At 38.4% G+C, this 13,161-nt stretch overlaps 1 protein-coding gene across 1 annotated transcript; it reads left to right on the top strand.

Moving 5' to 3' along the window:
• Positions 1 to 1,690: 1,690 nt before the first annotated feature.
• Positions 1,691 to 11,942, top strand: Nmbr (neuromedin B receptor). The gene is made up of 3 exons (XM_052169941.1): positions 1,691 to 2,112; positions 8,206 to 8,550; positions 11,537 to 11,942. Exons 1-3 carry the CDS (start codon positions 1,691 to 1,693, stop codon positions 11,940 to 11,942), a joined length of 1,173 nt encoding a protein of 390 aa, XP_052025901.1.
• Positions 11,943 to 13,161: the final 1,219 nt, after the last annotated feature.

Genomic DNA, 13,161 nt, shown 5'->3' with positions numbered 1-13,161 from the left:
TTGTTCTTGTTCAATCAGGTATGCTGTGGGAAGTCAGAAGCCGTACATTCCAGTTGCTTTTTTCCTCCCATACTTTACATGGGTCAAAGGATGATTTCAGTCTGTCTGTCTTACACTACAGCCGCTTTATGCACTAAGCTAACTCACTGACCCAGAGCAGTCTTTTCATTTTAAAATTCTGATGTGGAGGTTATTGAGAACATCATGTTATTTCTATTGACCGATTATTAAACTGTCAATTTGGCAGCAGGCTTAGGCCCTGTTGTTCCAAATTCCTGAAACTGAAGCAAGAGAATCAAACACTTGAGCCGGAGAACTCAAGACCACCTTGGGTGACATATAACATTACACTTCAGAAAATGAATATATTAGATGTTGAGTGTCTAAATTTATGACTGGCATTATTAACTATAGGCATATGTATGTATGTATACACGCACACATACACACACAGATAGTGTTAATATTACACCAATTTGAAAGGAAAAACAAGTTGCTGACTAATATTAAAAAAAAAAACCCTCTAAGTTTTATAAGATGTACATGAGTTCTGAGACCAGCAAATTTAAGCCTGGAATTTATGCAAGTATGAGCACCAGAAACCATGTGCAAACATATTCATAGAAATTGCATTTAAATCAGCTAAAGTTGTGAAACTTGCAAATGTAAGGGGACGTGAGAATGGATAGGTAATGGTTAATCCGTTTCTGGATGGACAAAACAACACATCTGCTCATCTCAGAGCATGCGTACTTCCCACAAATGTAAGAGGGACCAAGTCGGATGATGACTGTATTCTGAAAAGTTCTATCTCTCTCTCAAGAGAGAACCAACTAAGGTAAAGGCAGACATGCTAGACTGTTTGTCTTGATAGTATAGCATACATCTAAGAGATGTGCCCTTTACACATACTGTATCACAATAAAATATAAGTCTAAAGATGCATCAACTATAGGAAAGAGTTTCCAGACTTGGGGTGGAGGTAGTCAGAGGATGATAGAATAAAGTGGAGAGGAGTCTTTTGTCCCTGGCTGGCTTGCTAAATCCAGTGTTTCAGCGTTGGGGACCTGCCAGCTCAGATCTCCAATCATCAGAGGCTCACAAACTTCCTGCGTGGGCTCCTCCTGCTTGGAGTCGCTTGAGGATGGATGTATATGGGCACACAGAATGAAAACAGATTCAGCCACCCTTCAGTTCCACACAGATGCACAACAGGAACAGTGGAGAGAAGAGCAAAGCTGTGTGGCGAACACAAGACCACAAGACACCCTGGAGTTAGCGGCAGCTTTTCAGCTGCTGTGCGGTAGCCCCTGGATGACTTCCGTTCCTGGGGGGGTGGACCAGTTGGGCAGGTAGGGCTCTGGGTCCCACAGGGACTGACTTTTGTTCCCCCGCTTGCTAAAGCGGAAACTAAGCTTTAAAGATAGAATAAAGGCTCCACTGCTTTGCTTTTTGTTTTGAGTTTAAATCACAAACCAGCGGCAGTGAAGGGAAATCTCTCCCAGGGTGAAGCTCTGGAGAGCGCAGCGCGCACAGACTTCTCTGCTAGACCGGCGCGGTGGCTTAGTCCCAGGAGCCACAAACTTGCCCGGATCAGAGACAAACGAGCTAAACCCACGTCTGCGTTCATTGCACTTTCGAGACACGCGGGTGCGTGAAAACTCCTGCGAGTTCCCCGGGAAAAGAAACCATGCCCCCCAGGTCTCTCCCCAACCTCTCCTTTCCCACCGAGGCGAATGAAAGCGAGTTGGTTCCGGAGGTCTGGGAGAAGGATTTCCTGCCTGACTCAGATGGGACCACCGCGGAGTTGGTGATCCGCTGTGTGATACCATCCCTCTACCTAATCATCATCTCGGTGGGTTTGCTGGGCAACATCATGCTGGTGAAGATATTCCTCACCAACAGCGCCATGCGGAGTGTCCCCAACATCTTCATCTCTAACCTGGCGGCTGGGGACCTGCTGCTGCTGCTGACCTGCGTCCCAGTGGACGCCTCCCGTTACTTCTTTGATGAATGGGTGTTTGGCAAGCTGGGCTGCAAACTCATCCCGGCCATCCAGCTCACTTCGGTGGGGGTTTCCGTGTTCACTCTCACTGCCCTCAGCGCTGACAGGTAAACAAATTCAGGTAGCAAAAAAGGGGGCGGACTGGAAAAGAGATGAGCAGGGGCTTGGGGCTAGGATGACTGGGAATTGGGAGTGTGCCCGCAGAGAAAAGGATGTTAGGAAAGGTTAGGGTAGAGGTGGGGGAAGGGAAATATATGTATATAAGGAAAGCTTAGTAAGTTGAAACAGAATGAGAAGTGGAGTTTAAAATTACAAAAAGTATTTAATACTTAAAATTGCACCAACTTTAAACTCGCCTGCTTTCCACCACACACTTCTGGAACTTTACTATGCACAGTAGATCTACCGCATAAAACCAGTTAAAATTCAATTGTGTCCTGGGCTTTTTGTTTTTCTCTCTCCGTGTATCCAAACCTGCACAGTGCACTTTACTGATTCAGTAGGGTGGCATTCTGCTGTGTTAGAACACTAAGTTTAACTTTAGGAAGCTGCTTAGTGCAGCCTATGCACCATTTACAATGTGAAGTAGATATTCGTCCAAGGGAAACCATTAGAATAATAGGTGTTCTTCAAAAAATAGACTCTCACATCTTGTATAGAAATATTATGGTCTTCTATTTCTTGCTGAAATCAAGTGATTTCCTCCTCTGTCCCCATAATGTTAAATGTTGACATCTTAAGACAGTGCTGCAGGGCGGTGGTGGCACACACCTTTAATCCCAGCACTTGGGAGGCAGAGGCAGGCGGATTTCTGAGTTCGAGGCCAGCCTAGACTACAGAGTGAGTTCCAGGACAGCCAGGGCTACACAGAGAAACCTGTCTTGAAAAAAAAACAAAAACAAAAACAAAAAAAAGTGCTATGAACACAACCTTCATTAATAAATCTGCTTCCACATACTCTAGCAGTGTGATGTATCCATTATTCTACTTGGGAGGTCATTTGGTTCAACGCTGTCATTTTCCATGTGGGGATCCTGAGGTTCGGATAGTTTAAGTCCTCCTGAGATTTCTGGGAGGAAAATCTAGGAAGCTACAGCAGCTGTTATCCCTGGCTGCCTGCTTTCAGGTCTTTTCAGGAAGGGATGGGTGACCGGAGGCAGTGTATGTCATTAGGTATCAGATTGGCTGTGCTTTCACTGCCTTGGGAACTAAGGACAGACTGAAGTTATTTAGCTAAACCATTTAACTTGAAAGTGATCTTCACTCACCTTACTAATTTGCACATTGAATCATTAATGTGTCTGGATTTTAGTTTCTTGGGACTGGTTATAACGTCCTTGTACCAATTCAATTGGCAATTGAAGAGTTAATATTTATTGGAAGTAAGACAATATTTAGTGGAGTGTCTTTTGTTGTTGTTAAGTAGATACTTATTTTATGAAATGTGCTATTTTTAAATGCTCGTGGAAAAGTGGTTAAAATTGTTAAATACCATGTGAACCCTATTTTGTCTTGTTGGCACTAGTTCTATTATCTTTTAGAAAGTTTTACTTGAACATCAAAGCTAAAATATGGCATTGAAGCTTGGCTGCCCTTCGTCAGGTGACCTATTTTAATCAGACAGTTAGAGAAATAAACTTAATTAGAATAAAACACAATATTTAGCAAACACCATTAGTGAAATCTACACCAAGCATCCTTTTTTTTTTTTAAAATAAAAAATGATTGACATCCTTTTTAAAGTATGGCATTAGTGGCAAGGTCAAAGCTTGAGTTTATTAGGAACAAGTTTTCTAGTGTATTGTCATGGAAACAAGTTTGCCTGGCTCAGAGACCAAAGGCTGTAGAGTCTCCTGTATTTAGGACTTCTTGAGAGCATCATATGCATACCAGGGGGATTATGATATGATGATAAAGACCGGAGAATTGCTTCTTTTGGACCATTTGGGCTGTTTTCAATTTTTTTGAAACTTAAAAGTTTTAAAACCGTCAAAAAAACCATATAACAAGGACAAAAAGGGAAGAAAACAGATATAGGGAAAATGAAAGTAAACAAATATAGGGTGACCTGTACTTTCACTAGAGGTAATTATTGTTTCTGAGAACTTTTGAACTGTCATCTCAAAAAGAAAAGTTACCTCTTATAGTCTGGATCCAGCTGTGATTTTTACAGAGTCACAGTCACAGAATGAACTGCAATTTCTGCACCTAATTTATTACTTTATTATTAAATAAAATATGCTATATTGTGTCAGAATGCAGCAAATTGTGTCTTTTACTCAATGATTTTAATCACTGTTAGTTTGCTTCTATTTTCCTTCTTCTTAGTAGGAGCATCATTGACTTAAGATCCACTGTGTTGTTCTTGAGTATTAATATTGATCCTATGATTTAGTTATAGCTATATGATTACTTGTTTATTTGTGCCACACATGGTAAGGAGGCAATGTACCAGGTTGGGTATTATTGCAGCTGGGTCTTTACTTCTGCCTTTATTTATACATATTTTACCTGGAAAGGTATGATAGAATAATACAAACATATGCTCCTAACTTACCGTTTACCTATTTAGAAAAAAAAAAAAAGGCTAATAGCGACATGATGCTTTTAAGAGAAGGCATCTGCTTCCCTAAATAACAGACTTCTGTTGTTTCCAGAAATTCACTGTGATTGTGCACCCCCTACCCAGGACAGCTTGCAGGAAGCCTGAGGCAAAAATGCTCATTGCTGCATCAGTCCTGTTGAAAATTGTTTCTAAGCATGACTTATGTGCAGCTCTGAAAAATATTAGTAAAGTAAATGGCAGAATCTCTCAATTCTCATCTTAGAGACTCTATCATTCAGTCATTGGAAAAGCCCAGTCTATCCTCCTCATTACACGGGGGTCATAGATGATTTGGAAGCTAGATGTACATAGAATAAGACTAGACAGTGTCCATTGTACACCCCCCATCTATCCTAACCCAGTGTCGAACAGCTCCGCTCACAAGTGCTCCTTAGGAATGATGTCCTTACTACTCAAGCCAGCAACCATTTACTGAGAAGCCACAGTGTGCTCTGAGCATGCTCCTGTGCACTAGAGAAGCAATAATGGGAAATAGCTTTGCTTCTGTCAACATATGGTTCACACCTGGACTTTTGTTGGCCTCCTTTCTGCATAATAAAGCTCAACAAGGAAACAGAGGGAAGTTTAGACACGCTTAAAGGAACAGATTTTGAGATGTTTTGATGATTTTTGCAAGAAGTAAAAATTATCGAATTCTCCAATTTATATTATGATTAAATTCAAATTTATATTTCCCTAAAATGTATACCACATGCAGACATAAATGAGATTCAAATTGATGAGTAAATCTATTCATTGATGCTTAATAAATAAATGATGATTATACATCTCTATATCTGCCTTTGGATTAGCTATTCTTTAATTCTGATTTCAATTAGGAATATCTCTCTGAGACTATTTGTAAGAGAAAATATAACACTTTACACATATCTGCTATGCTATAGGGTTGAATTGGATAGCTTTATCCTGAGGGATATCTTTCTCATGTTTTATGTAAATAGTTGAAGAAAGCATGATGAAACATTCAACTTTAGTATGCATTTGATGGCTTTACTTATTTCTTTATATACTTTGAAAGATATACTAGCAGCACTAATATTCTTTCCAAGCTGGATCTGTGGATCAGTGGTAGGTAGAGTACTTGCTTGCCTTGCATTGGTGATATCCTGGTACTTTCTAGTACTTCCATCTCCCCAACAAAACAGACAAACAAACACAAACAATAATTGTAAGCTATATTACAGCACTGATAGCTTTGGTAATCTGTTCTTTTTGTATTGTAATTCTTTGTTTATAGAATTTACACTACTGTCTTTTCATTCTGTTGAATATTATTAAGAGACTTCTTGAGCTATAACTCCCCTTTCTTGCTGGAGGTGAAGAGAATCATCTCTGTTCCTTCTTGTCTTTGTCCCACTCTCCTCCTGGATTTATTTTCCTAAACGAATTTTGGCCTATAGCCAGTAATGTTATTCATAATGAAAGGTTTATACATTTTACAACTGTTTTAAGTTTCTTCACCATCTTTCCAGGGGCATTCGTGCAAATTATAATTTGAAGGTTTGTGTCCTCCTAACATTCATAAATTAAAATCTTTTCGCACAAAACAATGGTAGAACCTTAGAGGTGTGATTAGGTTTTTAGAGTAGGGCTGTTGTGAGAAATACCCCAGAAGGACCCAGGAGAAGACACTGCTTATGTACTCTGCAGAAGGGTACAACTGGACCCCTCTGTGGGTAGAAAGAAAGCCTTTTGAAAGAACAAGCTGCCAGGCTGCCTCTGAGAATAGAGGCTAGCAGCTGGTCTGGAAAGCAAGTGGATTTTATATGACAGTCAGCAGAATGGGGTCTTTGAGAGGAGCAGGTTGCTCAGTCTGATCAGGAGTGAGATGTCCTTGCCTAGGTAGTCCAGGTAGTTGACTGTTGGGGGAGGAGGGAGGTACTGGCTTTCCTGGTAACAAAAACCAGCCTTAAAAGACTCCCGAGGAATGCTGAATTTAGGCTTCTGTTTACCCAATAAAAACCTTCTGTTTACCCAGCCAGAGTTCTTCTGTTTAGGACACTGTCACCAGCACTGTCATTTTGGGGGCCTGCTTTGGATCTAACACTTGCCATCAAGGAAAGACACTTTCACCAGGCACTGAATCTGTCAAAACCTTCAACCTGGACTTTCCACTCTCCTGGACTGCACAAAAACTTTCTGGGGTTCATAATTCACCAAGTCTAGGGTATTTTAATTTAGTATTTTAAATTCACTATGACTAAATCTCTGAAAGTGTATTACCAGTTATGTTATAGAGAGATGCATCTTCCTTTTATTTTTTTAAAAAATTTGAAGAGCATTGAGGATATCCTTTTTGGTCCTTTGCTATCTAAAAGAAGGCTTGTTATAGAGACTGATTATATGTCTTATTCCTCCTCCTTAATTAAAAAAATTACATTCAGCTGCCTTATTTATATATTTATGTATTTTGGTAATTTGCCCTTATGAGTTATCCGATAAGCATTATCAGTCAATAGATAATCAACTGTCAGGAGGGAGATGTTTTTATCACAGTGAAAATAAAAAAAAGGACTTAAGTTTCTTTTCTAAATGATATAATAGAGAATAACAAATTAGTTTGACTGAAATTACTTTTTATTATATATTATTATCTCTTAGATATACTTTCAAATACCTTTAAAGGCAAATATAACTTGCTTTTGTACAATTTAGTTTGCTTGAGTTCTCACTATTCTAAAGTGTGGAATTGGCCATTGTGAGTTAGGGATTAAGACACAGTATTTCAGAAGGTGAGCTCTGTACAATCTGATCCTACTGCACATTACCACCAACACACAGGAGACGAGAAGAGAAACTTCTATATAATCAAAAACAATTAAATCAATCTATAAAAACAGAGAAGTCTTCAGCTATCAGTTCTCTCAACTGGATTATGGAGAAAAATCTCACTCTGGACTAGTGTCTAAGGTTTGTTGGTTAGGAAAATGCTAAGGATAAACGTTCCAAGTCCCACACACTGAAGCTATGAGGATAGAATCAAAGAAGAATTCAAATGCATTGCTTTGTGGACATTTAGTAATTCAGTTATTTTCTTCAGATAGCAATTATGATGATAGGTTGGAAATGAAGCCATTTAAATAAAAATGTCTAATAGCTGGTCACATTCAATGAAAAGATGATGCATATACTGTACCTTGACTTAAGGTAAAATCATTGTGAAAAAGCCAGTTTCTACTACTCAGAAAAATCCATTTTTAAATATTTTCTTCTCTCTTCTTGTGTTCTGTGCCAATTAAACCTGCAATGAATTGCAGGCACTGATATACCAGGGAATTTGTATCTTCCATACATTAGGAAATGGCCAGCGAAGAAAAAGTGTTGGTATCTCTATTGCCAGTGAGATTTATTTTTCCCTTCCTCCTTCCTTTGCTCCCTCCCTCCCTCCCCCCTCCCTCCCTCCCCCTCCCTCCCTCTCTCCCTCCCTCCCTCCCTCCATCTCTCCCTCCCTCCCACCCTTTGTTCTTTCTTCCTTCCCTCTCTTCTTCACTCCTTCCCTCACTTCCTACCTTCCCCCTTTTTTCCCTTTCTCCTTCCTCCCTTACTAGAAAGTAACCTGAGACTTTCATCCTAGGTACAGAGCTATCGTGAACCCTATGGACATGCAGACGTCTGGTGTAGTGCTGTGGACCAGTTTGAAGGCCGTGGGCATCTGGGTGGTTTCTGTGTTGTTGGCAGTCCCTGAAGCTGTGTTTTCAGAAGTAGCACGCATTGGTAGCTCGGATAACACCAGTTTCACAGCATGCATACCCTACCCACAAACAGATGAGCTACATCCAAAGATTCATTCAGTGCTCATTTTTCTTGTGTATTTCCTCATACCACTCGCTATCATCAGCATTTATTATTATCATATTGCAAAGACTTTAATCAAAAGTGCACACAATCTTCCTGGAGAATACAATGAACATACCAAAAAAACAGGTAAGCTGATTCAGGATGTGTGTGTGTGTGTGTGTGTGTGTGTGTGTTTATAAGGGTTCTAGTCAAAAACTAGTGACTCCTATTTTCTGTTTTATTTTATGCATTGCCCAGCCCATGAAATACAAAGACAGGCCTGGGCATTCATTTGCCTTAGCTGAAAGGACTCTTGGGTAATTTCTTACATGTGGTTGTGTAACATAGTGAAGAGATTTACTTGACCATGGACAGTATGACTCTGTATATAGGCAAGGCGTTCCCTGGAGCTTTCAGGGCAGTTAATCTACTATGTGTGCATAGGTTTCAGTGATAGAACCAATCTATAAAAATAAAGTATATAATGATAGCATGAAATACATGTAATCCAGCTTCTGAATTCCACACATGTGTATATGCACACACATAAACACATGCACACACGCATACACACGAATGGATGATAAATGAAAAGAAATCAATTTTTTTGAATTTAAACTTTTTGCATGAAAATAATTTTATAAAGTTCAAGATCATCATTCTGAAAATTTCACATTTTAAGTGTAAAGAAGAAATCTTCTTCTAGTATCCCTGTAAGGGCATCAGGAAGAGCAAAGTAGTGTGTCTCTTTAATGACCATGGGGCAGTGCCAAGGACTGATCATGGGGCTTGAGTGGGTAGCAGACGAGGAAGCTCTAGAAACTGCAGAGAAGGAGAGAGAATGAATGCAAAGCCAAAGGTAGCTAGTGGTTGGGACCCTTGGCCTATTGTAACTGCAACCTTTCCCATAAAGAACACAAAGGAGTTGAAAATTGGTAACATGAAGATTAGCTACATTTGTTGTTGTTGTTATTGTTGTTGTTGTTGTTAAAGAGCATGCACTAATGATTTTGGTTAATGCTATTTGTGTGAAAGCAAAAGTGAACAAATGTTTTGTTGTGAAAGTTCCTTGTATATTGCTATATTCCTAGAAAGAAAAATCCAATGGGTCAGAGCTCCTGAAATTACAAAGGTTACAGAGAGGTGATGGGCACTTGCTGCCAATTTGAAGGCAAACAAATTTAGTCCAAGATTACCAAAATGTTAGAGGTGGGTTCGATGGAGTAAGAATGGAGCTGTGAGCCACTGATCAGAAGGTGGAGGATCACTGATCAGGATGGTTGAGGTTGCCATGGTGCAGAATATCCTTCATTAAATAAGAACTGTCATCATGAAGAGTCGACATTCATTTTAAAGACTCAGATAGTGGCTCAATGTTTCAGATCAATGAATGATTTGTTACCCATATATCTGGAATCCTGGAAACCAAATCTCAATCCTGTAGGTTCATTGTGCCCTTTATGTAACTAGATACTTTACTCAGAGTTCTGTAATCCAATTTGTATTACAATGGGATATTTGATATTTGTTTTTTTTTTTAATTTCTTTTAAGTTGAGTTCTTTGCATACCCACAGCTTTCTTTTTCTGTTTTTAATCATCAGTACTATCTTATTTTTTGCAAATTTCTCTTTGGAGATTTATAAGCCCCGATTGGGTAACTGGCTCTTGGCACTTGCCAAGACACCATCTGAAAGCTTCCCGGAAGTTGAATCTCTGGCTTCAGACTGCCATGGAAGTCTTACAGCAATGCTGGTCATCTAGAGAGGACACCCTCTGCATTCTAAGCACCATACTCAGACATCTTGAAATGGTCAGTTTGTCCCACTCAGCCCACCGGAATGCCCCATCAGTACCGCGGTACTCTATTCCTTAGTGTCAGCTACACTCGCGCTGGATTTCAGACTTTCTAGTTCTTTCTGGAGTATTCTGGGTGCTGACTAATGGCCTCATCTCAGAGAATGTGGTGACTGCTATCAGTGTCTTCTGATATACTGTCCCCACTCACACTGTTACATTTAACCATTTAAGAAAATGGGAAATAAGATCTAAATCCTGTGTTCTAGGTCTTAGGTTAAAATCAATTAAATGTCTGACTTTGAATGCTACTTATTACATCCCTTAGGACTTTCTTACAAAACAGTAAGCATAATATGAATTAATTTAATATGAATTATTTTAAAAACCTAAAATATAATCCAGTTTATGTTACTAGTTGATACTTTTTAGAAGTTAAAAATTATTTTGTCTATCTTTATCTATCTATCTACCTACCTATCACCTATCTATGTATCTATCTGTGTATCTATGTATCTGTGTATATATGCATGTATGTATCTGTTTATATATGTATGATCTATATATATATATAGCTATCCATTCATTTACATATCTATCATCTATCTGTGTGTGTATAAACATGCATGTGCATTTATGCCAGTGTGTGTGTGTGTGTTTGTGTGTGTGTGTGTGTTTGCATTTGTAACAATTTGAGGTCAGATTTTGGGAGTTCTTCATCTACCACGTGGGTCATAGGTATTAACTCAGTTTGTCAGGTTTGACAGCATATGACTTTAGTCACTGAGCCATCTTCCAGTCCCAGAAAAAAATATTTTGTGGGTTAGGAGCCTAAATCTCCATGTCTATTTGTTTGTTTGCTTTTTTATTATGTACTTGTATGAAAGAGGGGCAGAGCAGATAAACAGATATTGATATCTAGAGTAAACATCAGTCCTGTTTCAACAGGTCATGTTTAAATACCCTGATATTTGGAAAATATATACACTTGAGTGCATTTTGTTTATGATTTTGCTAATATTGTTCTATCTTAAGTAAAAGGGAAACATTTAAGGCATTTATTAAGATTACTGTTTTGACATGAAGATAGTCATTTATAATTTATCATCTGATCTTGTACAAGTAGTAAGTAGATTCAGAAGAATATGATGTGGTAACCAAATTGTCCTGATCAAGCTCTTAGAACAATCACTTTGATGAGGCGATGAGGTAAGGGAACAATTCTTGTGTTTGGGCTCACCTCACGCCCTGATAAACCTTCTTGCTTTTGTGATATGAGTTATGGCTGCAGCTGACTCCATTTCCTTCTGACCAGTGGGTGTCTCTGCTCTTCACAGATGGAGACACGGAAACGCCTGGCTAAGATTGTTCTGGTGTTTGTGGGCTGCTTCGTCTTTTGCTGGTTTCCCAACCACGTCCTCTACTTGTATAGGTCTTTCAACTACAAGGAGATAGATCCTTCTCTCGGGCACATGATTGTCACCTTAGTGGCCCGGGTTCTGAGTTTCAGCAATTCCTGTGTCAATCCCTTTGCCCTTTACCTGCTCAGCGAAAGCTTCCGGAAGCACTTCAACAGCCAGCTCTGTTGCGGGCGAAAGTCCTACCCCGAGAGGTCTACCAGTTACCTCCTCAGCTCTTCAGCTGTAAGAATGACTTCCTTGAAAAGCAACACAAAGAATGTGGTGACCAATTCTGTTCTGCTCAACGGACATAGCACAAAGCAAGAAATAGCATTGTGATTGGAGACCATCTAATTCATTCTTGGAAAATACCATTTTCGAAATTTTTCATTATTATTGAGCAAAACAGAACTAAATCATCTCCACATTTATACGGCTTCCTAGCTAATTAATCGGGGGAGCTCATGATTGACTCAAGTGCAAAGCAAATACTTTTGTCTGAATAGAAAGAATTTTACGTTACGCCATACATGTCTATACTGTAAGCAGATAACTCACATATATCTCCTGCTAATATTGGTTTACAAATTCCCTTGAGATTTAAGGTGTTTTAACAAGCAAATATGGCATATTTACTTTAGATTTCTTTTATCTTAAATCATAGAGAACATTTCCATAACAACTCTGTAATTTAGTGAGCGGTAATAATCAAACTCCCATTATTTGAAATATAAATTACATCATTCTACTGAGTAAATTTTATCCATAATTAGTATATATATGTATGTATATATCTTAATTTGAAAAAATTCTCAAAGTTGAGCTTAATCATTGCTCATGAATATTTATTGTTCTTTTGTATAATTATAATTTATGAAAGGTTTGTAATTTCTAGATATTGTACTGGAAAGTATGATGGTATTTAATTATGAATTATAAATTGATATATGAATGTGACTCTCCCTGTATATGTAAAACAAATATAATATGCTCCAAATTTCAATACTGTTACTTATATGTTTGCATGACAATTTCTGTAAACACTTAAATTCCTTACAAATTGACTGGTTCTGCAAAGATAATAAGATTTGTTTAATTCTGATGACCGTTTGCTCTTGCATCGCCAGCTTACAAGTGTATGGGATCTCAGGCAATTTTTTTCTCTGCATGATATCATGGTTTTCTCCAAATAAACATCTTTCCATTTGTAAGCAAAATAAAAGTATTGTCTTTATTGAACTCCAAAAGCTACCCATTTCTTAAGCCCATATCAAATGTCTAATACTTGACTTTATTCATGCCATCTTTCCTTCTAAATGAATTAAGGTGACTTTCTACAACATTAAGCTTCCCTTTAAACATCCCTAACCCACACTAAAGGTATTAAGTAATCATTTGGACACAGCAGTTGAAAAATAAATGTAAACAAATTACAGCATTTGATAATATGAATGATAACAGATAGTAATCAAGTGTTTGCTGTTTTTTAGATTTATTACCAGACTTTTATATGTAATCAAATAAACTCTTAAAAGAATAAAAGATAGGGCCAATTTTT

This window comes from Apodemus sylvaticus, chromosome 23, assembly GCF_947179515.1.
Source record: "Apodemus sylvaticus chromosome 23, mApoSyl1.1, whole genome shotgun sequence".
Lineage (NCBI taxonomy): Eukaryota > Metazoa > Chordata > Mammalia > Rodentia > Muridae > Apodemus > Apodemus sylvaticus.
The sequence above is the reverse complement of the archived record's forward strand: the minus strand, read 5'-3'. Positions and strand labels throughout refer to the sequence as shown.